This window comes from Castanea sativa, chromosome 11 (assembly GCF_040712315.1).
Source record: "Castanea sativa cultivar Marrone di Chiusa Pesio chromosome 11, ASM4071231v1".
Classification (NCBI taxonomy): domain Eukaryota; kingdom Viridiplantae; phylum Streptophyta; class Magnoliopsida; order Fagales; family Fagaceae; genus Castanea; species Castanea sativa.
The window spans coordinates 50,933,206-50,959,291 of NC_134023.1; the positions used below are offsets into that span (position 1 = coordinate 50,933,206).

At 34.7% G+C, this 26,086-nt stretch overlaps 3 protein-coding genes across 6 annotated transcripts; 1 reads left to right on the forward strand and 2 right to left on the reverse strand.

Moving 5' to 3' along the window:
- Positions 1-808: 808 nt before the first annotated feature.
- LOC142617943 (putative disease resistance RPP13-like protein 1) lies at positions 809-10,031 on the forward strand. Of its 3 annotated transcripts, none has more exons than XR_012841114.1 (4): positions 809-5,112; positions 5,223-5,262; positions 5,370-5,569; positions 9,578-10,031. XR_012841114.1 is itself a non-coding variant. In XM_075790917.1 (4 exons), exons 1-2 carry the CDS (start codon positions 949-951, stop codon positions 5,107-5,109), a joined length of 3,984 nt encoding a protein of 1,327 aa, XP_075647032.1. In that variant the 5' UTR covers positions 809-948; the 3' UTR covers positions 5,110-5,112; positions 5,223-5,262; positions 5,370-5,721. The 3 variants fall into 3 exon arrangements, 2 of the variants coding, with proteins under 2 accessions (XP_075647032.1, XP_075647031.1); XM_075790917.1 differs by lacking the exon at positions 9,578-10,031 and having other exon boundaries at positions 809-1,279; positions 1,457-5,112; positions 5,370-5,721; XM_075790916.1 differs by lacking the exon at positions 9,578-10,031 and having other exon boundaries at positions 5,370-5,721.
- An 876-nt stretch (positions 10,032-10,907) lies between these two features.
- LOC142616680 (uncharacterized) lies at positions 10,908-23,679 on the reverse strand. The gene is made up of 4 exons (XM_075789475.1): positions 23,623-23,679; positions 11,566-12,630; positions 11,354-11,419; positions 10,908-11,207 (listed from the first exon to the last, which is right to left on the reverse strand). Exons 1-4 carry the CDS (start codon positions 23,677-23,679, stop codon positions 11,202-11,204), a joined length of 1,194 nt encoding a protein of 397 aa, XP_075645590.1. The 3' UTR covers positions 10,908-11,201.
- On the reverse strand, positions 21,896-25,768 carry LOC142615004 (transcription termination factor MTEF18, mitochondrial). 2 transcript variants are annotated; one of them, XM_075787657.1, is made up of 3 exons: positions 23,623-25,768; positions 22,660-22,784; positions 21,896-22,536 (listed from the first exon to the last, which is right to left on the reverse strand). In XM_075787657.1, exon 1 carries the CDS (start codon positions 25,597-25,599, stop codon positions 23,914-23,916), a length of 1,686 nt encoding a protein of 561 aa, XP_075643772.1. In that variant the 5' UTR covers positions 25,600-25,768; the 3' UTR covers positions 21,896-22,536; positions 22,660-22,784; positions 23,623-23,913. The 2 variants fall into 2 exon arrangements, with proteins under 2 accessions (XP_075643772.1, XP_075643771.1); XM_075787656.1 differs by having other exon boundaries at positions 21,896-22,548.
- Between the last annotated feature and the right edge of the window lie 318 nt (positions 25,769-26,086).

The following is a 26,086-nucleotide window of genomic DNA, read 5'->3' on the forward strand; positions in this document are numbered from 1 at the left end:
TCTATATATATATATATATATATATATATATATATATAGACACACACCAAATTGTATACCTATATTTAATGATACCAAAATAGAGAAAATATAGGACAACAATCTTTTATACCACAATTTTACTACAATTCTGACATGATAAATTTTGAATAATAGAGAAAAAGTTATGAGTTCACGTGAAAATGATAAACAATCTGTTACTAGCACATAAAATATAGGGTAAAATGCAAAACTAACCTTCTAATTTTTTTCAGATTTCATTTCAGTTCTTTAATTTTGTTTTTTTTCATTTCAATCCTCTAATTTTTAAGTTTATTCAATTAAGATTTTTACATCAACTTTTATTATATATTGTGATTAATTTTTCAATTTTATAAATTTTTCTTCAAATTTTTTAAATTAAAAAAATTCAATTAATTATTGAAAAATATTTTCTAGATTAAAAAAAACAAAAGTTATCGAAAATGCCTTAATTGAATAAATCTCAAATTTAAAGGATTGAAATGAACGAAAGTTAAATTAGGGGACTGAAATGAAATCTGAAGAAAGTTAAAGAGTTAGTTTTACATTTTAGCCTAGAATATATATAGCTGTGACAAATTGTGTGGTATAAATTGTGGTATTTTATAGAAATATTTCTTTCCAATCAAAACAAATGTATTCACTTCTTTAATCTCTTCACATGCTACCTACCTCACTCAAGCTCAGTAATTTCTCGTTACCTGCCAAAAGTCTTCAGCAGATGACTTTGAACTGCATAGGAGAAAAGTCGCATGCAACCAGACCACACGTTGGGGTAACTGGGTAAGCCTAAGAAAAAATCAGAAAAACAAGAAACATTGTAGACTTTTTGAACTTTCCTAGAACAAATTAAGCAAAACTCTTCACTTCAAACTCATTTTCTGTGTCTCTTTGGTTACTTTTCTATATTTCCTTACAAGCAAAACCATGTCAGTTATTGGAGAGGCTGCTCTATCCGGTTTCTTTCAGGTGCTGTTTAGCAAGTTAACCTCCCCGGAATTGTTGGAGTTCTTGAACCAAGATCAAGTGCAAGCTGACCTCAAGAAGTGGAAGACAATGTTACTGAAAATCCGTGCAGTTCTAGATGATGCCGAAGAGAAGCAGATGACAAGCCGAGCCGTGAAGATCTGGTTGGATGAACTCAGGGACTTAGCTTTTGATGTGGAGGACGTCTTGGACAAGTTTGCAACCGAAGCTTTGCAACATAAGTTGAATGCAGAACACAGCACAAGTAAGGAACCCATGCTCATCCCTGCAGGTATTAGTTTTAATCCAACTTCTGTTATGTTCAATACTAACATGCGGTCCAAGATTAAAGAGATTAATACAAGATTGCAAGAAAGTGTGACACAAAAGAATTATCTGGAATTGAGATACTATGATGGAGGAAGAACTAAAACAGCAAGACTACCCACAACTTCTCTTGTGAATGAAGGTCACGTTTATGGCAGAGATGAAGATAAAAAGGCTATTGTCAACTTGTTGCTGGGTGCTGGATCAAGTGACTCTCAACTCTCTGTGATTCCCATAATTGCTATGGGGGGAATGGGTAAGACAACTCTTGCTCAACTAGTTTACAACGACCATGATGTGAATCGGCATTTTAATATGAAAGCATGGATTTATGTTTCTGATGATTTTGACATTGTAAGGGTGACAAAAGCAATTATACAATCTGTCACTTCTGAGCCCTATGATGTTAATGATTTAGATTTACTTCAAGTCAAACTGAAGAACATATTATTTGGCAAGAAGTTTTTATTCATTTTGGATGATGTTTGGAATGAAAATTACAATTATTGGACTGTCTTACAACGTCCATTTGAATTTGGGGCTTTAGGAAGTAAGGTTGTTGTCACAACTCGAAATGATGGTGTTTCATCATTAGTGGGCACTACTCCAAGTTACAAGTTGAAGGAGTTGTCACCAAATGCCTGTTTGCATGTATTTACCCAACACGCATTGGGGGCAACAGATTTTAGTGAACATTTGGAACTTCAAGAAATTGGACAAAAAATTATAGAGATGTGTAAGGGATTGCCTTTGGTAGCAAAAGAACTCGGAGGCCATTTACGCACTAAGCACAACCATGATCAGTGGAAAAATGTGCTATATAGCAACATCCGAGATATACCAGAGGAGAAAAGTGCTATTATTCCAACTCTTAGATTGAGTTACCAATATCTCCCTTCACAACTAAAGAGGTGTTTTGCCTATTGTTCAATATTCCCAAAGGCCTATGAATTCGAAGAGAAAGAACTAGTCTTGTTATGGATGGCAGAAGGTTTACTTCAAGAAACAGAAGGAAACAAGCAAATGGAAGATCTTGGTAGTGAGTATTTTCTTGATCTACTTGGAAGATCATTTTTCCAACAATCAAGCAATCATGCATCACGTTTTGTCATGCATGACCTGGTCAATGATCTAGCTCAATGGGCTGCAGGAGACATATGTTATAGGTTGGATGACAAATTGAATGCTAATAATCAATCCAAGATTCCCACAAAGGTACGCTATTTCTCTTATATTCCTTGCTTTTGTGATGGCATCAAAAGATTTGAAGACTTTCACGAAGGCATGTCATTACGGACCTTCCTACCGCTACCAGAAAGGAAAGTTTGCTACTTAACAAATCATGTTTCTTATCATATGTTGCCACAATTGAAATGTTTAAGGGTGTTATCTTTAAGTGGATATCAAATTGTTGAGCTATCAAGTTCTATTGGTGATTTGAAACATTTAAGATACCTCAATCTTTCTGGTACTTTGATTACAAGTTTACCAGAATCAATAAGTTCTTTATACAATTTGCAAACGTTGATATTGAGACGTTGTTTCAAACTTACAAAGTTACCGAAGAAAATTGGGAATCTAGTCAATCTTCGACATCTTGATACTACAGATGCTTATTTAATCAAAGAGATGCCAGTGGGACTAAAAAATTTAAAAAGCCTACAAACACTACCTGAATTTGTTGTGGGAAAAGATACCGGATCTAAGGTAGGAGACTTGATGAACTTGAAGTTTCTTCGCAAAACACTTTGCATTTCAGGCTTAGAGAATGTGCTTAATGCTGAGGATGCTAGAAAGGCTGATTTAAATGGTAAGAACTTAGATGTTTTGGTTATGAAATGGGGGTCTGTGCTTATTGATTTACTAGATGCAAGAGTTGCAATAGATGTTCTTGACATGTTACAACCTCCAATAACGGTAAAAGAACTTTCCATTAAGGGGTATGTTGGTGCAAGATTTCCAACTTGGTTAGGAGATCCTTTATTTTCTAAACTGGTGCTCCTTAAGATGAGTAGTTGTGAAAAATGCACATCCTTGCCTGCGATTGGACAATTACCCTCTCTAAAGGATCTTGTCATTATAGGAATGGCTGGGGTGAGAAGTGTTGGTTCTGAGTTTTATGGGGATGGTTTCTTTAATCCTTTTAGATCTTTAGTTAGACTTCGTTTTGAGGATATGCAAGAATGGCAAGACTGGATTCCTTGTGGAGTTAAGTATGAAGAATTCCCTTGCTTGCATGAACTTTCTATCATTAAATGCCCTAAATTGCAAGGAAAATTGCCCCACCATCTCCCATCATTGGAAAAAATTTCTATTCGTAAATGTGAGCAGTTGGTTGTTTCGATTCCAAACCTTCCAATGCTTCATGAGGTAGAAATTGTCGGATGCAAAGAGGTGATAAGCAAAAGTCCCATTGAGTTAAGCTCACTGAAGTCCATGGTTCTTTCTATTTCAGATTTGACAAGTTTGACAGAGGAATTCATGCAAGGATCAACAAAGGTAGAATATGTGGCGATAGATGATTGCAAGGAGCTAACATCTTTATGGCAAGATAGGCTCATTTCCCTTGTAACCCTAGATATCAGATCATGCCCAAGACTTGTGAACATCAGTCTACCATATACGTTAAGGACAATGAAAATAAAAAATTGCAATGCTCTGAAATCCTTGCCGATGTCCAATAGTATGTGTATTGAAACCGCATATATTGACAACTGCCATTCTCTCACCTGCATTTCAAGAGGCCAGCTACCTCCAACTTTGAGAAGGCTAGACATTAAAAATTGTGAGAATTTGCAAGTTGTGCTTGATGAGGAGGAGGCCTCTTCCTCTTCCTCTTCTTCTTCTTTAGCGAGGAATGAGGGAAATCTTTATGTCAATTGTAGTAGTAATGAGTCACTTCTTGAACACTTGGAGATTAGGGAATGTTCATCTCTAAAATGCTTGTCATCAAAAAACCAGTTTCCTGCTGCCTTGAAAATCCTTTTTGTATACAAATGTCCAGAGCTGGAGTCAGTAACCAAAGAGTTAAAAAATAATGCCTCTCTTGAACACTTCCAAATTTGTCATTGTGAAAAGCTTAAGTCCTTACCTGAGGGCCTACACAGACTCTGCCACCTCTATGTGATCAAGATATGGGATTGTTCTAGTCTTGTTTCCTTCCCGGATGGAGGTCTCCTCCCAACCAGCCTGAGAAAGCTTTCGATTGAAAACTGTGAGAAACTTGAGGCGTTGCCTAACTGCTTGCCCAACCTCACCTATCTTCAAGAACTAGTTATATGCCGGTGTCCAAGCATCATATCCTTCACGGAAGTGGGTTACCCCACAAATCTTACATCACTTTGGTTGTCAGGGGTTAATATCTGTAAGCAACTATTTGAGTGGGGGATCCACAGACTCACATCTCTTAGAGATCTCAACATTATGGGCGGGTTTCCAAATTTGCAGTCATTTCCTGAGGCTGAGGAAGATGGGAAGACAATGATGATGTTGCTGCTGCCTATCTCTCTCACTAGCCTGAGTATTATAAATTTTCCAAATTTAGTACTGCTGTCCAAGGGCTTTCAACACCTCTCTGCTCTTGAAATGTTGTATATCAAAGATTGTCCTAAACTTGAATACCTCCCAGAGAACGGTCTGCCTCCTTCACTTCTGAAACTTTATATTTATAGGTGTCCTCTACTGGAACAGCACTGCAAGAAAGGCAAAGGTCGAGAGTGGTTCAAAATTGCCAACATCCCTCGTGTTGAGATTGATTGGAGGTCTGTCTATGAGGTGGAGGAGGAGCAAGAATAATTGGTATTTCTTTCTCTCTGAATGTATATGTATACATATGATTTTTTTAAAATTTAATAGTACAACGTGATTTTAAGAATTCCAACCCTCACCCAAGTTAATTATTCTTGCAGTATCGCCTGGACTCCTAAAAATTCTTCTCAATACTTGGAGGTACGTTAAATTTTGGGTTGCACTGGTATCTTATTACTATTAGCTCATCGATATCTAGTTCAGTTAATAATTTATTTGAAATAACTAAACGAGGTATTGTATTGTAGAATTTGATGATTGCAAGTTAGATATCATGTTGAGGAACACAATGATCAATGGGTACGCACAGAATATCAAGATGCCATTTTCATACTATGCCTGAGTGGGATGACATTTCAACCAAAGATCATGTCTTGCACAGATGAATAAAGCATTCTCACCTTTGCTGCAGATGGGCAGGCATCTCATTTATTCCAAAGCAATTATGGTATGAAATGAAATGCCATAGTTTCATCAAAATGTGCACCAACCTTATAGTAGAATATAAGAAATGATCTGGACCATTCCAGAATTTATGTTGATGTTTGCTCTTAATATTCTGTCGAATAATTATCATATGATGAATTGTTCTCCAAGTTAATGGATTATAAGACCTTGGTGATACAAATTTGATAATTTGATGACTGCTGCTTGTTTATCTCATTTGTCACCTGGTTTTCTTTGGCTATCAACCAGACATTTCTCTATTTTGTGAACTATATAGTTCACAAAGTAGAGAAAAGTCTGGAACTTTGAATTACAACATTTGGTTGATTTTAGATGAGACTTGCTCAAATTCTGGAAGTATAGTTCAAATTACATTAATCGGCAAACATCCGGACCAAGCTCATGAGTTGGCTGTTTAGCCTTTGAGACCTCATATCTTTCATCCCTGTGGTGAAGATTGATTGGTGCAGAATGTGAGTTATGGTTCCCTATTGCTTAGTCTCATTTGGAGGCTTTAGAGAATGAATTCTCTGCTCCATTGAGAGGGAGGTTGGTTCCATAATTCACAAATATTCTTCTCAGTTTTCACATGCCTAGAATATGAAGCTGATTCCTGTTCAGGTCATCACTAGTGTCATTTATATTAATAATCCTTCTTAACTTGATGCATTCATGAGGAACAGATTAAGCCCTACTATTATACTACCAGAACCATAACAAAAAAATAAAAATAAAAAAAAAACCTACTAATAAGGATGCACCCCCCAAAACAATGTATGAAACAGCAAAAGCAACACTCAAGCACCTGAATTTGTATCTTGCCAAATATGTAGAATTTTTCCAAACAAACAATAATTATAAGATAGCTACAAGTTTTGGACAGAAGTGGGAAACTTTGGCTTCATATATCTACTTGTTTGATCTGGATTTAAGTTAGTTTTAGTGTTGCAAGAGGATTCGACTGATCCTCTTTCAGTGAAAACAACCTTCCATAGTATTATGTGAAATTTGGAAATAAAAATTCATTGCTGATGATAGATCTGGTAGAATTTTTAAGGAGATACCTTAAATGCTGACCCCCCCCCCCCCCCCACTTTCTTTTCCATTTTATTTTTCCATGTTCCTCTCCCCTGCCCATTTTCTGGTCTACTTGGCATTGTGGCACAATCTCCAGTGGACTAAAAAACAAAGGAAAGCAGGCATTCTGGTCTGAGAGGGTAAACAACTACTTGACTTTTTCATGTGTGTTAATGTAAATAACAATGTTAGTGCCCCTTTATTTGATCTCATTCCTCTTCCAAAACATCAGCAAGTTAGAGATGACTACTAGAAGTTAATTAGTGATGAATTCTTTTCTTTTTATATTATCTTCAAAGTTTTATCTCTTTAGTATAGTTTTTGCAATAGTAATTTCTTTTCCATAAATGTCAGATGGCATTTCTCCTCTTTAAAAAAATGTCACATGGCAGTACAGCACAAAAAACTTAAGGAAAAAAAAAAAAAAGACACTAAATGCAAGATGAATATTGTCAATGTAAATTTACATAGTTACCATAGCAAACTTGTAAATTTACACAATTATACACCCATTGATGTAGATCATTTTTTTTAAAAAATGTATAAATTTTACACAAAAATTTATAAATTTTACACATTTTTTCCATTATACATCCACTGATGCGAGTGCTCTAAGACCCCATTGATTTAGCGACAATGTGAGCACATAGGGCATGACATCCTTCACAACAGTTATTTTTGGCAGAGTAACTGCAGCAGATAGTGCAGAAAACTGTCTAAGCCATTCTTTTTCTTTTTTCCTTTTTTGATAGGAATCTAAGCCATTCTTGTTTCTCAAACACCAGAGCCCCTCCAAAAATTGTACTTCTGTATCTCTTTCCCTCTAATCCAAGCAGTGGGCAAACTTGACAGAAGACTTGAGCATCAAATGCCAGAATCTGCTATTTTAGTATCTTGACTGTCGGTTACGGAATAAATATGTTTCCTTAAACTGTAATGGGGCATAAACAATTAAAAAGTAAGAATTTTAATTTGGGCAGTTGTACTACTAAAGAAATAGGCTCATTGTCAATGCAGTTCGAGGGCATAATCAAGTAAGGTAGAATAAGAGAGAAGAAATAAAATTGCCGCACTGTTGTTTACTTTTCTGCTTGTGCATCGCTCTCCAAAGGTTGGTCCATCAAACAAGCCATAATTACCAAGCATTCCTTTTCCAAGAGACTATTTCATTCAATTCTTACTAGATTTTGTATTACCATCAAAGGGAGAGAAAATAAATCAATTTCTATAATATTTATCATGATATAAACAGTTCTATAAAATAAATACAAATATCATCATGGTTATAGGTAGACCATATGGTCCACATCTGTAAATTTGCAACTAGCAACTAAGGACCATTTAATCCAACAACACAACCTAGTTCCACACTACCAAATATGTCAAGTAATTTCCTTTATTTGATAAGTCCAAATTTAACCAATTATATGTCAAGTAATTTCTTATTTTGGGTCATGAAGAAATTATTATATGTCAAGTAATTTCTGCTTAACCCAAAATGCCAAATTACTATGTCAAGCAATTCATTATTACCATTCACTTCTAAAAGGTGCACAGCAAGCGCCACACTGTCGTCGTTATCTGATCCACATGATGCTTCTGGTTTCCAGAAAGCTGCCTGTGGAAAAAAAAAAACACCAAGTTGGGTATCCATGCCCGTTGCTCCCAAGAGTTTTGCAGGCACATTATCAAAGCCCCTGGTCTAGACTGCCAGAGTTCAATATGGCGAACATTTCAGTTCAAAAGGCATCACCTTTCACCAGTTTGCAACACCCCTTGAGCTCAGAATAGATCCACGCTTATTGGCCGTTGCTTCTCTTCTTCTCTGTATAGCACATCAATGGTCAAACTCAGAGCTCCACTCTTATGTGGCAGCTGCTTCTCTACTTGTCTGTATGGCACATCAATAACCACATTGAGATATTTCTATGGTCTCATAAAAGCTGCATTTGTGCCATCTGGTGTAAATAAAATATTAAACACTGATAATAATATACCCAAAAAATGATTGTTCCAATGCAAGTTGCATTTGAACCTGAAGCAGTCCAAAGGGAATGTTAAACATAAATGCAATATGCCTGAAACACTGCAAATAATTTAGTTATTCCAAATGGAATGCTAAGAATTAATCTTTTCAGTTCTACTATTTCCGATTCTCAGTCTCTTAACAACCACTATTTCTGAAATCTTCATCTTCAGTGTATGTTTCATTCAGGCAACAGATTACCAGCCATAATAATAAAGGTACTCTAAATATAGAAATTTCAACTAATGTCAATCTCCAAACACACAGAAATTCTGAACATTCAACTAATTTCAGCGTTTAACTATACACTAGCTAAGAATTGCAATGACAACCATGACTATAATCGATTGAGGATGCAACAGATCTAACTAGCAGTGCATCCTGTACACGATTGGATACACTGTCAGGAAACCAAATAGATAGCAAAATGAATGCCAAAGACATGTATCCTGGCAGCAAGCTCAGACAACAAATAAATAAATCTTCATCATTGTGTATGGCAAATTGCTACTGTAGTAAGGTAGATTCCAGCTGAAACTACAAATGCAACATCTTAAGGCACCAATACATTTCCAGTTACTGCTTTTTTGTTTAAATTATCAATGAAAATATTATTTCCATTTGCCACTGCTGATTGTAACAAAGGGACGCCAATAGAAGCAAATATATTGGGTAGGAGGAGTGGTGTAAGTTACTGGTTTTACAACTGGCTGATCAAATGGCTAATATGACCTCAAGAGCATATAACCAATAATACCGTAACTCCTCAAATTCTAACCTAAAGCTAAAACAAGATGATTAATTATGTATGTGAGACTAAGAGCAAAGCCACCATCCTAGTTTAATGATTAACCAAGAAAAAATTACTACTAAAAACAATACTGAATAACTCCTCTTTTTTCCCAGGGAAAAGATTCATTAACAACAAAAACAAAGCATGAACAAAAGTATCGAAAAAAAAAAAATAACTTCATAAACAAGATTGGAGCTTCTGCAACCACAAGCACATCAACTACGGCGGACATGAAGCTAGAAGAAAGGAAACATTGAAAAATGCATTGAGAGCCCAACAAGCAAGCTGAGCATTCATTAGAAAATACAGGTGAGAAATTCGCCATGAACTGACTAAAAAGGGCAAGTATGCTAAAAGGATTTTGTTATATACATATTCTTATATGTTCCGGAAACTCTGGAACTCCTAATTTGCAAAGTGCGTGTGCACACACATGCTGTTTTTAGTTTTGCGCACGTGCAGCACACATTCTTCATTTGAAATCATAAATGGAAAAACGGTTTAATCTGAAACTCTGGAACTCCTAATTTGCCAGGTCCGCGCGTGCACCCACACGACATCTTACTTTACCGCGCGTGCAACACACGTTCTTCAATTGAAATCATAAGTGGAAAAACAGCTTAATCTGAAAGCACTTACTTTAATAATTACATAAACACAATAACTAGCAAAAAAATTTTAATTGTTCTATTAACTCCCAAGCAGTGAAATGATATATTTAGAAATAAGTAGTCATTCTCCAAGACTAGTAGACTACCAATATATATCTTCATTATCCAATCATGGCAAACCAAACCAGTTCTCCGATAACCACATAACCCTAGTTTAATTAACTATATTGTAAAAAACAAAACAAAACAAAAATGAAGACAACAAAATTGAAACTGCAGTTGAATGATTAATTACAAATGGTATTTCCCCCCTAACAACTTTTCTCAAGTTGACTTTGCATGTATCTGTCATTATTCGCTCAGCATTTCTTTCTCCAATTTCATGCATGAATTCATATAGTAGGAAATAAAGCATGAAAAAACTACGTAATTCATTGGTAATGCATGAAAAGTGATCATTAGCCACCAAACAAATCTGGTCTTCTCAAACAAGGGCAAATTCAGAAAGAAATAAAGAATGTTGAGATGCTATGCATATAATTATGAGTACATATCTCAAACATCTTACAATTTTTTAGCTTTAGCTCTTAAGCTTTTTGTATTTGTCTCATGTTCAAAGTGTTCATCATCATATACACAATGTTCATTTCATTCAATAAGAGTCTTATTACCTATAAAATATAAAACATATCTCAAACATCTGAGTTCCAGAAAACGAATTCTGCATTGCTCAAACTGACAAACAACAAGCTCTAGTAATCTACCATGCAAAGAAGCTCTCTAAAAGCACCCTCATTCCAACGGAATAATAAACAAAATGTAAACATTCATATTATTAATAAAGTCTTATAACCGATAATCTTATAATCTCAACTTGATATGTACATCTGTGTTTTGCTAAAGACATCTGTGTCTACTTTTCTTTTGCTAAGACATCTGTGTCCTACTAAACTGTGTTTCTTCACAAGGGCGCAAAAAAGCTTTAAAAAAACACTGTAGTCATCCATTCATCTTCAAAGGTTTGTTGGTGTATATGTTTTGTTATACCTTCCAATGTCAAAAAGGGTCAGCATTCACAAAACCTTCAAAATTCCAATAACCATTCAAAGAAACACCAATTCCCCATCTAACCCTGCAACAAAACAAAACCCATCTTCACATATCAAAAAATCTTCGAGTTACCATTTTTATTATCAGTTGCTTGTAACCTAAGAAAACACCCATTTGAGCCAAACAAACAGTATTGAAAAAAAGCTTCAAAATTTTCAAATTTTTGACCTTAGAATCAGTGACCCGGTATGACTCTGGAGTAACCGAAGATAACCACAATCCCGGAAAAACACTCTGCAAAAACAAAGCTTCAAAATATTAGCTTAATTAGCTCCATGATTATGATTATAGCTATAATTATTAGGTAATTATACTGATATAATTGTATTTTTGTGGTTGTGATTGAATTTGAATTTGAATTTAAGAAAATTTTCAGTTACGTCGAGCTGTTTCTGAACGATCTTCGATCGCTTCTTGGGCCTCCGGGCTGGCTTGGACCCAGTGAAGAGCAAGAAGTCTTTCTCGATGTCTTCTTTCGAAAGCGCGATCGAAAAGTTCGGTTTTTTCTCCTTCTTCTCCGAAGGTTTCTTTTCCGCCGCGGTTTGGGACCGAGTCGACTCAACGCGACTCGGAGGCTGGGTTTTTCTCGTCGCATGCAGCGCCGGCGCCGGCACCGGAGGTGGATTCTTAGTCGCCAGTTTTCTCGGCCGGAGATTCCACGTCTTTTGTGGCGGCGCTTCGACTTCTACTTCGACGCCACTGACGCCGGTGGAAGCCCCGGCTCCGGCGGCTGAGGTTTGATCCTGTGGCTCTTCGGTATCGGCAGCGCGATCAGGAGCGTCGTGACGATCGTGATCTTCGTTGTCAGCTTCGGCATTGGACTTGCTCTTGGTTTTGATACGAATCAGAAGCTTAGATTTCGCTTTCGTATCGGAATCCGCCGATTTCTCGATCGCGCGGCCGGGATTTTCCGATTTCCTCTCCGAATTTCGCTTCGGAGGAGACTCAGAGAGATCGATAACCGGGCCAGAAATCGCTGCCTTCGACTCAGAGACAGCGCCAACCGGTTTCTTCTTCGCCGCCGCGTCAACCACGACATTCCGGTTCCGATTCTCCGATTCGCCGAGTTTACCAACCCGGTTCTGAGTCGACTCAGCGAGTTTGAGTTGACGACCGTAATCGACCAGGGGCGAATAATTCGCCCCGAGGTGCGAGGACGACTCGGACACTGACTCGTGAGTCGACTCAGTAGCGAGTCCTCGGTGGTGCTGATCGCGATTTTTGTTGACTAAAGGAGAGTAATTCGGCGGGAGATACGAAGAAGCGCCGCCGCCGAAACGAGTCGACGAGTCGTGACTCGGGTCGGCGATTTTGAAGCCGAAACTGTTGTAGTGGCTCTGAAGGTTTTGGTAACTATTGATGGCGGTGTTGGAGGGATTCAAAAGCCAATTCAAGCTCGGCTGAGGCTTCGGAGCAGCACCGAAACCCGAAAAGGCCGCGTGCGGCTGTCACGGCTGCGGCTGCGGCGTCTGTGGAGCTCGAACCGGTGGCGTTTCGGTTTCGGACACCGAGTTTCGGAGCACCATGTTTCGGGTTTTCTTATTCCTTTTTTTCTTTTTTTTTTTTGGTTCGGTGAGCTTTAAAAAAACACACACACAGAGTTTGAAAATGAAAGCGAAAACGAAAACGAAAACGACAGCGTATTGGAGTCAGAAAGGAATTGCAGAGTTAGTGAGAATGGTGATTGGAGATTTCTGTGAGTGTGTTTGTGTGTGTGAGAAGAAAGAGCAGAGAGCGGTTACGATTTATGAAAGTCTGGGATATTCTGATTATGGAAGGAATGATACACAGGGTTCTTGTTTTTCACTTTTACCTAATTTACCCCTTTTTTTTAATGTTTGGATTTTGTATTTCTAAATTCATTTTGTTTTAGGATTTTGTTTTTTTTTTTTTAATTATTGAGAAGAAAGCATCTAGGTTAAACTTCTTCTTCTTTTTTTTCTCTCTCTCTCTTTTCTTATACTTCATTATGACTAATTTTGGCAAGCTTATAAATATGGCTCATTAATTTCACACCAAAATAAATATATCTCATCTAGTTGTTTTAATTTCTTTTTTTTTTTTCATTTCTTGTGATTTTTGGATTGAAAAATATTAACAGAATTTCGTGTGTACTTTCCGGTCGGCTTTATTCTTAAACCCCATACACATTAAGAGTCTGTTTGGATTAAAAGTTGGCTATAAATTAGGCTAATTTTTTATCAACTCTACTTTACTCCTCTCTCCCTCCTCCTTCTCTTCAAACTAAACAAACCATAATTGAATTGATATCCTTTGGGGAGGTGTTAATTAAGCTATAAAGGTCATTGACAAAAGCTCTTTAGTATAAACAAGTCTTTGTTCAATTTTAACAAACCCCACATTTCCTCTACATTGATAAAACCTAAACTTACACAATTTGTTTTTTTCTCAATAATAATAAACAAGGTTTAACTCATTGATAAGTTGTCGTGTGATAATATTAATATTCTTCTTATGTCATTTGATAGAATTAATCTCTTTTGGTTATTTTATAACTTCATTAGATATATAACAAATTTAATTTGAGAAACTATTCATTACTTTAAGAATAATGCTTCTTACTCTCGCATAATAATGAATCTTGTTAGTTAATGTGAAAGGAGGAAATGTTGCTCAGAATATTCTTGTTATTATACTGGTATTGTTATTAACTTATTATTATTCACCAATTAAGTAACTTTTGTGTGCTTCAAAAAAAACATTAATAATACTAAGTTTTGCAAGTAGAACCTACAATGCGTTATCCAACAGGGAATATGGATGGCCAACTGTATGTATGTACTCTACTTGCACGTGATAATTTCATATTTGCTAAGAGCATCCTAGTGAGGTTGCTAAATTGACGACGACGATGACAACAACAACAACAAAAAAAGGGTTAATTTAGCAACCAACTCTCCAAAACTGTAGCTGCAGCAAAGCAGCTAAAGTTAAAAAATTTAACTTTGAGCTATAGATAGCAGCTCACTATATCTCAAAACTTAAAACAAAAAAATAATATGTTAATTTAGAGTGTTAAAAAATGGTATTTTAATGTATTGATAGTTGTTGTTGTTGGTTATTGTGTTAGATATATTATTTTATTCTGTTGTTTATATTTTTTAATGTGTTGAATGTTAATATAAAATCTTTGTTGTAAAATACATTATAAAGTGAGTTGTTAAAATAGATAAAGAAATGTTTTGAGTTGTTAAAAGCTAAATTTTTTAGATACTTTACTGTGAATGCTCTAAGGAACTAATAGCTGAGGGGTTTTAACTTTTAACCGCTTCTGTTAAATATCGTTAAATTATTGTTTTGAAAACTTTTATATTGCTTGTTAAGGTATGATGCAATCATAAATCAATACCATATAGTGTAAGGAAAATTACAGAAAAAGGCTCAGAATTTATACCTTATTTTTCCATCTCCACTTTTCATTTTTATCATTGTCGGCACCTAGGAATCAAATAGATGTGAAACTTTTGATAAAACTTTGTACACTGAGGTAACCGGTTCTCGATTTTATTACAAAGAAGGTTCATTCTCAATTTCTCACTCTAGGCAATTTTTTCTCTCTATGTTCAATGGCTATCAAATTAATTTATGAACAAGTTTTAGATGAAGCGCAAAGTTTTATAAACAGTTTCCAGCTTCCTTTTCTTTTTACCCTTTTTTTTTTCAAAATATGCTATCTAATTTGGTAACCCTTGTTTTAGAAGGTTATGATTAATATGGAAGATAATGATTAATGACACATGCACTATTTTAGTACACATTATTTTTAACCCAAAAAAAAAACTTTATTTGGAAAAGTTTTGGGGTTTGACTTCTCAGCTAATTTAAAGATCTAAAATGTGCCACGTAGACAACATGCAGACTTTTAGATGTAAATGTGGCAAGGCTCCACATAGGAATTTTATGTGGTTCGCATGTAACAGATTTGGTAAATACCAAAATTTTGTGGGCGCACATATTTTTCTTTTTCTTTTCTTTTCTCTTTTTTTTTTTTGGGTAATCTGCGCACATGTTATTCACTACCTAATTTTTCTATTCTCCTGTCAAAATCATATTCGTTTTCAGATATTGCCTATATATTTTCATTCAAATTAGTTTGAATTAAAACCAAATAAGGAAGGTAAATATAGATTTGGACCGTAAAGTGAGAAAACTATGAAAACATTTACCAATCTAAAGTTTTTTTTGTTCGTTGAACAAAAGATCTAGAGTTCAAACTTGTTTAAATAAAAATTTAATTGATTTTTTGGCCCAACAATAAAAAATTATTATTATAAATCGAACGTCATAAGTTGAAAATTTTATTGCATAATAATAATAATAATGCTGGTAAAGTTTTTTGTAATTCAATTAGTTGATAATTTTTAGTGCTTTCATTAAAAACATTCCGATTCAAAATTCCTCACTCTCCTAATTATGGAATCATTTTTATAATATATATATATATATATATATATATATATATATATATATATATATATATATATATATATATCTCTCTGTACTTGGCCACCTTTTTTCACAATACAGCAGTGCAAAAAGGAGATGCAGTTGGAGGTTTTCAGGAGGACCAATGTCAATGAGTGTCCATTGGTTTGTGTTGGGGAGTTTACCTTGGTCAAACTAGTAAACCTTTGCATTCAGATTAGTACATGTTCAAGGGTTGCAGCTTATTTAGTATTCTGGCAGTATATGGTAATACACAATTTTTTTTTTTTTCCAATAGAGTTATTCTTTCCTAAATTAGCTTACCTTCCCCAACACACATGGATCCACTAAAATTTGTAATTAAATTTGTTTAGTGACTATTGTCTGAGATGATAAAATCTTTTGTCATTGAATAAGAAATCTGGTTTTTAAACTCTACTTACACCGAAAACTAATAAACGTCTTAGCTGGATAATAAAAACAATCATTATAAAGTAAACGTCATAGGTTTAAATTTTACCATATCTACATTTAAAAAAAAAAAAAAAATGTATGAGGTGGTGCCGTTGTAGGCTAATTTTGAAATTATTGTAAATTTTTTGTTTCCCCTTTCCTTTTGGTCAGTTTGATTGGGTGGGAAACGGGAAAAAATGAAAATTATTTGCTCATATTAAATTTTCTCAACTATAATTAATATATGCCAAAACACATAATTATTAAATTTTATAGTTATTCCAAAAATGCACTGCACTGGAACATTATATAAGTTGGCTCATACTCTGTACAACCCAACATATTTTAATGTTCTTTTATTATTATTAATTATTTTATAGATATGTTTTAATGCTCTTAAGTATCATATATACCATGCTCTCCCCCTCTTTCCTGTCTATATTTAGAACTTTAAAGGTCCCCTTCACTCCAATCCCATTCATGAATTTTGGCAACATTTTATTCCAAGGTATTGCCCGAAAAATTTTGCCAACTAAATTAGCTAACATATTCAAATTAAGTAATCTTTAAGTGACATTAGATTATTATTATTATTATTATTATTATTATTATTATTATTATTATAAACCCTCGTTTCTTAAAAAAAAAAAAAAAAAACTTGAACCATTTCCTCTTAATGGAACAAGCAAAATAATAATCAATGATAGTCTAGCTCAACTAGTAAAGTCTCTAATAGTTGTATAAGAAATATGGGGTTCAATCTCCGCCTACACTAAATATTTATTGGTATCTTGGTCTGATGAAAAAGAGCTATCATCAGGAGCGGACGCCATAAGTTGAAACTCTCCCAAAAAAAAAAAAAAGATTGTCTAGCCATGCACAACAGTGTTTCTTCACGATTCAAAGAGATTAGATAAAGTAAAATAAATTTATCTTCACAAATTGCTAACGCAAGTCAATTGTAATTTGTATCATATATGCTTCTCGGATTGTTTACTGTGAAGTATGAGGTTCTTAATCTAGATTTAAGTCAACAATGTTGATTTTTTCTCAACAAAAAAAAGCCAACAATGTTGACAATTGCTACCCACCTACTGTAAATAAATTGGTCTTTGATGTTAAAACCTTTTAAATTAGGGTATTTTTTATTAGACAGAGTTTATTTCTAACCCAATTTGAATGAATAATCCTTCGACTTATTACATGAGGATTCAAAAGATCATTTATATATATTTTTAATTATCTGGTTTATTTAATATATCATATAACTTACTAAAATGATTTAATAAATCATATGATTTAATAAATATAAATGGTTTTATAAATTATCACACTGCTTTAAATTTTTATTAATCCTAGACCGTGAGAGGAAGACTTGTTCGTTTTGCATTTCAAATAAAATATTTGAGTTTGTTTTTAATATTATCATTATGTTCATGCCTGTTAATAAAGTGGTTCTCAAATGACCAACTAAGCTTGCAATTTCTTTAATTCGTGCCAACTAGTCCAAATTAAACACTCTACATCAATTAAAATATATCAAGTCAACTATATAGTCAGGAAAAATTATAAAAGTTAAAATTGCTCATATCACACCCTATCAAGAAGACTCATATGCTTGAATAGAAAGCTAATGTCATACTGGCATGGATGTTGTTAGACATATTATAGAAAGCTAATGTCATACCGGCATGGATGTTGTTAGACATATTATGACCTAAATTGCCCAAACTAATTATAGGTCCATGTATTTATAAAAGAGAAATGATATGTCCACAACATTTTTACAACAAATCCTAAGTGGCAGGTTGTTACTGGTTGTTATTGTTGGGGCAAAAAAGTAATCTTAGTGTTAGGTTCAAATTTGAACCAATAACAACTAACCACCTATGATTTGTTGTAAAAATGTTGTGAACGTAGCACCTCTCTTTATAAAATAAGTAAATTAATCTTACGTTACTCTAGGGTCAGTCAAGTATTCTTAACGCTCTGTTTGTTTCACTGGAAAACCTTCTGTAAAGATAGTTTTCTACATTTTTCAGTGTTTGGTAGCACAAAAAAAAACTTGGTCAATGGAAAACTATTTTTGGTCAACGGAAAACCCTAATAAAAATAAGGCTTATTTTCTATAAGTTGTTTTCCAAAAAAATTTTTGGAAAACAATCTCTCTCTCACACGTTGCATCTTCTATAAATATTATATTCGTCTATAGCTGTGGGAAACATAATTTTTTGGCGTCTTCTCTCTCTCATAGTAAGTTTTCTCACTTTTTCTCTCTTCCCTTTGCTTTTTCTCTCCTCACACCCTCATTATCACTAACTCTGGTCTCTCCTCTTCCCATAGATCTCTCTCTCTAACTATTTCTCCAGGCAGAAGTTACTTCTTTTTCATACATAAAGTGCAAAAAAATAAAGAAGAAGAAGAAAGAATGAATGAAGTAAAAGATAAAAATTTTAAACATAGTACCTATATTGCTCTAAATTGCTTTTACAAGGGACAATATTTACTGTGGACAAATAATATTGTTATATAATGAATGATAATTGTTTAGGAGAATTGCATTTGTTAGTAAATACTTTTTTTGTTGGCTGATACTATGCACTGATGATATATTATGCAATACATTACATAAATACATAATTTAGAGTAATATTGAAGACTTGTGGTTGATCATAATAAACAATTAGTATACCAACAAAAAGAGTAGATAATTAAAAGTTATTGTTATTTATACTTATTGAAAATATATTCCCTTGTCAAATTTATATATATATATAGGCAAATGGTTGATATGTGTGTGTACGTACGTACGTTACTATCTATATATATGAACAAGATGAGTGATAGAGATCATGAAAATTTGATAACTAATTAATTTTGATTGTATATTTTCAAAATTTTAGTATAAAAACCAAATTCATTCTTGGTTTTTTATTTATAATGATTACATTAGTTAGTTTACATAATATACATGTTTTAAATTATACAAGAAATATTTAAAAAAAATTGCATACCAAACACCATAATACATTCTCAAGCTCATTTTCAAGGTCGTTATCAAACACTGGAAAATGAGATAGTTTTCTAGAAAATGCTCTTTGGAAAATGAACCATTTTCCAAAAAAACGTTAATGCTAAAACAAACAGAGCGTAAGTATCTTCTTAAAAAAAAGTATTCTTTAATATATAAAGTCTACCTTGACTTCATTGTAAAACACTAGCTTAATAGACCTACTATGTAGGTCATTAAGCCAAACTACACAAACCTTTGTGTGGGCTTTTTTTTTTTTCATACTTTTGCTCATTATTCAACTATCGTATACAATTACTAGCCTCAAGCACATGTGATGAGACTTTTTTTTTTTTTTTTTTTGGTTCAGTATTATAATTTTCCTTTAAAAAAAAATTGGATAAGTTTATTTTGAAAACAAAGATTAGTAGGAGAGTGTCCTATTTTGTAGGCATTTTAAGTGAAGTTAGATATATATTTTTACCAAATTGTCCTCAAGTATTCTTCCTGTTAAAGGAAAGGTTTAATGTGGCGTTTGGTACGAGGGAATCCAAAGAAGAGAATTCTCTTATAAATAGTCCAATCCAAACGCCACATAAAAGCTCAGTCCAAATAACAGAATTCTCTAATAAATAGTATAGATAGATACAACAACTTTAACAAATGTGTCATACATGGCTTGAGAAGAAAAGAAAAAATGGGAAAGGAAATAAAGAGAGGAGGGGAGAGAGAGAGAGAGAAAAGAAAGGGTAAAAAACAATGGCACATTAAGTGCCCAGCTAGAGAGTTTGCATCAACAATCTATTCATCGTGCCCTTAGCCACCTATGCAGAACATTGATAGAAAATTAACAAATATACCATATGGTCTGTTATCAAAGAAGAAAAAAAAGAATATACTATATGGTCTGGGCCAAAATTAAATTTTTTAAATTTGAAGGATCAAAATAGAACATCAAATTTCAAAGGAGCAAAAGTATAAGTTACACTTAAGAAAGAGTAACCATATCATGAACTTAATATGAAGCTCATTACTTCAAATTTCTTAAGGAACTAGAAATCCTTAAACGCTGTTTGCAGTGGTGCCTGCTAATACCATAAAGTACCACTTCTTCCACTCCTTTTAAGTTGTTAACTTACACTGGCAATCAGATTGGACTACAACTAGGGATGAAAATTTTTCCCTACTCTGCTTAACTCGCCCCTTCCCGTTTCGCCCCGCGCGGGTTTTTCCCGCCCCGCAAAAGTGGTGGGGCGGGGATGGGGCAAGATTTTAGCCCTGTACCACGGAGCGGAGTGGGGTGGGGGATGGGTTTAGACTTTTTAGAACCACCCCACCCCGCCCCGCCCCTCCCCGTCCCCGCCCCGCTAAATGTTATAATTATAAATTTTTTATACCCTAAAACCCTACTATATTAAACAAACATATCAATATTAGCTTATTTTATTCTACCTAGTGTGGTTCTCTGCTTTTATTTTGTTATGTGTTATACTATGAGATTTTTTTATTTTTGATTGTCTTGTTATACAATTGGATATATTATTCAATTTTTTCTAAAAAATGATTTGATTTGATGGGATAAATGTAGTTGTAATTTCAACTATATTTTTATTAATGAAATAAGTTTCATTAAAAAAATTATACTAGTTGTAGGGAAAATTAATAAAAAGTAGAGTTTTACGAGGTGGGACGGGACTTCACGGGGCCCCAAGGGGCGGGGATGGGGTGAGAAAGTTTCCCCGTCATGCGGAGCGGGGCGGGGATGGGGCAAGACAAAACCTTGCGAGGCGGGGACGAAGACCCCATCCTTCGGCCCCGTCCCACCCCGCCCCATTGCCATCCCTAACTACAACATAAGTCCATAAAGTACCACTTCTGCCACTCCTTTTAAGTTGTTAACTTACACCGGCCATCAAATTGGACTACAACATAAGTTAAACTAGTCGTAGTTGCTAGGGTTTTGAGATAAGAAGAGAGGAGCCCTAAACATTCAGCCTCTCTTAACTCTGTTTATCAGTCTCATTATGTATTGTGTGGCAGTAAAAGAAATTATAAAATAAATTAAATTATAATGCGGTATAAATTTATAAAACTTGTGAAGCTTTTTTTTTTTTTTAAGATAGAATTCTACTCTAACATAATCTAAGTGTATATGTATGTAAAACTCCCTCTTGGAGACTTGAACTTCGGCACTTGTCCCCCACACTCCACAACCATTTATACTTGTGGAGTAATCATTGCACCAAGAGTGTGCAGTGGTAACTTACGAAGCTGATATGTCAAAATTTTAAAGGTCAATAAATAATCAAAGGCGGTGTGTGTGTATATATATATAGAGTCGGGTTCAAGTTACACCTTGTGTAACTCTAAATAATGTTACACCACCCCATAAATTATTATTAAATGTGAATTTTGACATATCTACCGTTAGATTACATTATATTCATATATTCTCTATGCTTGCAAAATTTCATAGTGATCAAAAATTAATAATCATATTATCAATCAATTGTTTAAATTTAAGTTTTTGTAGTTTAAAATAATTCATAAGAAATGAGTTTATGAATTACATGGTAAATAATATCTGATTGGCATGAAAATTAACATGCATGTTAAGCACATATAAAACATATAATTTAACGGTGAGATTCTTAAAATATGAATTTAATAACAAATTATTGAGTGGTGTAATATTGCTTAGAGTTACACTAAGTGTAACTTAAACCTAACTAATATATATATAAAAAGCTAAAATATTACACAACCCCTTTTTTTCCCTTGCACAAACAAGCTAAAATTGTGAAGTTGTCCTTCAATAATACCAATGGTTGTTCATCCTAATAACTGGAAATGTAAGGGAATCAGGGACGCACCTCAACTACTTCACCCTTCTGTTGGGACAAAATTCCTTAACCCTACCTCTACCATCCCATTCTTGGTCCCTGATTTTAGTCAAAGCACTCTAATAGTCTGCTGTCATAATCTTTTGCACCAGTTACTACTTTATATATTTGCCCTCACTTACTTTTAACTTCTTAAGCATGCAGTGTCTCTGAAGGAGATTGTTATGCTAATAAGCTAACAACATAGTTTATATTGCTCTACAAAGAGATGTGAGATTCCAAAATTAATAATAAACAACAAATAAGTCACGAGAATGTTTTCTGCCACTGACCCCTACAGGGCAATCTATAAGGAGCTGTAGACTTGCTTCACCACAATTGTTTCATCTGTAAGGTCAATGAACTCCATAATTTTATCATGCTCCCAAAAGTTCAGTATGATTTTCAGAGATCCATTATGAACAGACTTGCTTCTTCTGTGTAAGCATTCAACTACCAAATAAATGGTAAAACCTCAAATGCATCGAATCGCTTGGAAGTGAAAGCATCCAGTAGTTCAATGACCCATCAGGCAATCTCGCTAGTATTTGGCCTCAAAGCTGCAGACACCACTACAAATATTGCCACAGTGTGCATTGAAATCAACCATTAATATTCTTGGGTTAGCATTCTATCAAAAGTATTGATTAGTCATTTGAGAAGAAAGGAAGAGAAAAAGAGACCTCATAATGGGTGAGTTCAAGGAAATTATTGTCATCTATCCTGGAATTGATAAAAGATCTTGAAACTGGGAAGTGAAATAAGAAGCTCTGGTAGTGTCAACTCCACTAGGATCCTGAATTTCACACTGAGAATCCAAAACCACGTGAAATAGCAACATCCAACAGAGCATATATATCTCTATTATCGTACTGATAAAATTTTATTTGCTTTGTAGTCATAAAATTTGAAACCTTTTTTTTTTGGGTGGGGCAGGGGGGGGGGGGGGGGGGGGGGGGGGGGTTAAATTGCATATTTGGTCCTCAAACTTTGTCATTTATTTCAAGAACATCCTCATACTTTAAAATGTTACAAAAGGGTCCTTATTGTCATCTGATTGATGGAAAATGTTGACATAGCAGTGAAAATCATGAAACCAATGACGCTTTGATGATATGGAGCCTATGACATGGCATGAATTTTGTCTGTTACATCAACATTTTCCATTCATCAAACGATGAAAAGGACCATTTTGAAGGCATACAGACTGAAGTGAAACATTTTTAAGTATAATGATGATTTTGAAACAAAAGTCAGAAGTTGATGACCAAATATGCAATTTAACCCTTATTTTTTAAAAAAGAAAATTCTTCATGGTGATGCCTCCAAATTCACTAACAATTCCATTTTTACTTTCTAGTCACTCTTTATCTAAAAATAAGATATGTAGATCAACTGACAATTAAGATTAAACGATGATCAAACTTTGCTTTGAATGTAAAAATGCCGCTAATAGGTCAGCAAATATATAAGCAAATAAACTAACAGTCAAATGAAAAATTAAACCACTTCATCTGTAAATGATGGCACTAGATCTCATTCCAAATTTTTCGTAATTTACAAATATGAAATAGCTGGAGGGAGTAATCATTCAATACAATGGCATGGGTATGTACAAATGCTTAGAAACGGTCACAAGAACTTACTTCTGATGATGGAGTATCCTTGCCAATTCCAAATGCTGGAGTACAATAGTGAGCCATTTGGGGGCCTCTCTAAGAGCAATATCAATAGGATCACAGTGGTTGATCACTGTGATACTGAGAAAATTACTAATGTTGTTGTAACCAAGGGATTAGATACTAATTTACAAATCTTTCCTGAATGATCAATCCAAGAATGTTATGTCATTAGTCTTCCACTGATATTCTAAAATCTCATTTTCAAATCACTAAACCAATGAAAGTAGCAACCTATAAGAAGCTGTACAAACTCAACTATGACCCCTGTGATTTTTTGCATGAAATATACTCAGACCACTTTTTTGGAGCATCCGGATGAATTCCGGAAAGGCGAGCTACAAAATTCTTTTCACTAGTTGCTATTATGCTTGCAATGGAGTAGGGTTTTTTACACAAACCCTTTTCTGTAAGCCTCATGTGGAAACTGTACCTAGGTTTAATCCGGTTCTCTAAGTCAAAACACAAAAAGGCAGGGAAAATGTCTAGGTACTCTAAAGAGGATCCCATTTCATGGCAGAGGAAATTCACTTTCTGCTCAATAGTTTCTGGTCTTTGATTTATGACCTTTGGTGTCGACTTTACCATCATACAGAGATTTGAGAATTTAACCCCTAAACGAAGGAGGCAATCAAATCGCTCCTGCAACTCACTACTAGTGCCATGCAAGTGAGCTAGGACCTTCATTGTCAAGGCATTTTCCCCAAAGCCAATTCCATGCAAGAAATTTAATTTATTCATATTATGAATAGGGGTTCTTGAATATTGTATCTTATCCAAGCCATCTCTAAATTCTCTATCCAAGCCTTCATCCGGATCACTAAGGACATAATTAGCCAACAATTGATGACTTCCATTCTTGATCTTATTGAAGAACCATTCATGTAGATTCAAAGCCCTCAACACATTAGGCAAATTAGCCATTTTATTTCTTCCAAACACATATGGATACTTTTGACTAACCAACATTAATTCTTCTGTGTCCAATCCAAAATGTTTCAAGAACCCCAACACTGAAACCACTGGCGTTTCTAGATCAAGACTCAAAATCTCTGGGCTCTGGAGAAGCAACAAACCAACATCCTCCTTCCCAACACCAAATCTACAAAAGTACTCCGCTTTTTGGACCAAAACCTCTTCTGGGTATTCAATAAAAACATGTTTGCTCCTACCCATCAGCTCCCCCATCGTTCCCTTCACACAACCCAAGTCATAAAACACCCGAATTTTCCTACAAACCTCATACCAAGCATCCACATTTCCCTCAATAGAACTTACCAAATCAAAATCTAAAAAAACCCTTTTCAAATCGTCAAACAATGCATCAATCTCACCACCCAATTCACCCTCCCCGCACAATACATGAGGAAAAGCTAAACAAATACCTATAACTGAAATATTACTGAACCCATATTCCTTAAACCCACAAAGCCTAGCCTTTAACTCGTCCGAACTCCTACTAAAAATCGAAACCTCCTCCTTATACAACTTCCCTAGCATATTCCAAGGAAACCCAAAACCCGAAAGCGCACAAGCCGCATTCAAAACAGTCCCATCTTCAGAGAAAAAGAACTTATTTGCAGGCAAAAAGTCATTAACTTCACTATAATCAAGACCAATGCTTTCAAAGAAAAACTCAAATTCATTGATGGGATGGTACCTGAGGAACCTCTGGAAGCTCTTTGAGAAATCAGTGGGCGAAAACTCAAGCTTGACAATAAGATTGGAGACTGAAAACAATGAGTTCTTGGCAATGTGCTCAGCATAAGTGAAGGGCAAGGTCCTAGTAGCGTGGAGATAGTCTGTGAGGGCCTTCTGGGCTTCATGGATAGCTTGGGGCCTGTACTTGCCAGGGATTTTGGAGAGGTTTGGGAGTTTTGAGAGGTTTCTGGTGGTGGAGAAGCGGTGGGTGAGGATTGTGAAGAGCGAATTTGAGATGGGCATGGCTTGGTTTTTGGTGGGGTTTTGTTGGGGTTTAAGGATTTTGAGGGTTTTCAAAGTTTCATGAGCTTTTTCTTTGGCGCAGTTTTAGGGGTTTTGGTTTTGGGCAGTGCTGTAATAATATTTAGTTATGTGAAGCACTGAAGAAGCCAATGTCGCCGAAGATGGAGGAGGCTATGGTAGGCAATATATTATAGGCTTATAGCCAAACTCTATATCGTGAACCCAAAATAAGAGAGAGGGAAATGACCATTAAACCACATCTCTAATTGTTTCTTCAAAATTTAAATAATAAAAAAACACTAATTATATAATAATTGTAAAATTATAAGTGAAAATATATCGGTTGTTAAGAATCTTGTAATTAAATTGACATATTTTAATGCTTCTAATGAAGATGTCCGCATTTCAATTCATCCTTCCTCTCAATAATTGAATTATCAAAAAATAAAAAATAGAGGAGGAAGTATAACATATTTCAAACTAGAAT

What these genes read in the sequence shown, in the direction of transcription:
- LOC142617943 (XM_075790916.1), top strand. Translation starts at nt 949, where the DNA reads ATGTCAGTTATTGGAGAGGCTGCTCTATCCGGTTTCTTTCAGGTGCTG.
- LOC142615004 (XM_075787657.1), bottom strand. Translation starts at nt 25,599, where the DNA reads ATGCCCATCTCAAATTCGCTCTTCACAATCCTCACCCACCGCTTCTCC.
- LOC142616680 (XM_075789475.1), bottom strand. Translation starts at nt 23,679, where the DNA reads ATGGCTCACTATTGTACTCCAGCATTTGGAATTGGCAAGGATACTCCA. An exon ending in AGGATACTCCATCATCAGAA is followed by an intron (nt 12,631 to 23,622) that starts GTAAGTTCTTGT and finishes CAGCCGTGACAG; the next exon opens with CCGCACGCGGCCTTTTCGGG. An exon ending in TCGTTCAGAAACAGCTCGAC is followed by an intron (nt 11,420 to 11,565) that starts GTAACTGAAAAT and finishes TTGTTTTTGCAG; the next exon opens with AGTGTTTTTCCGGGATTGTG.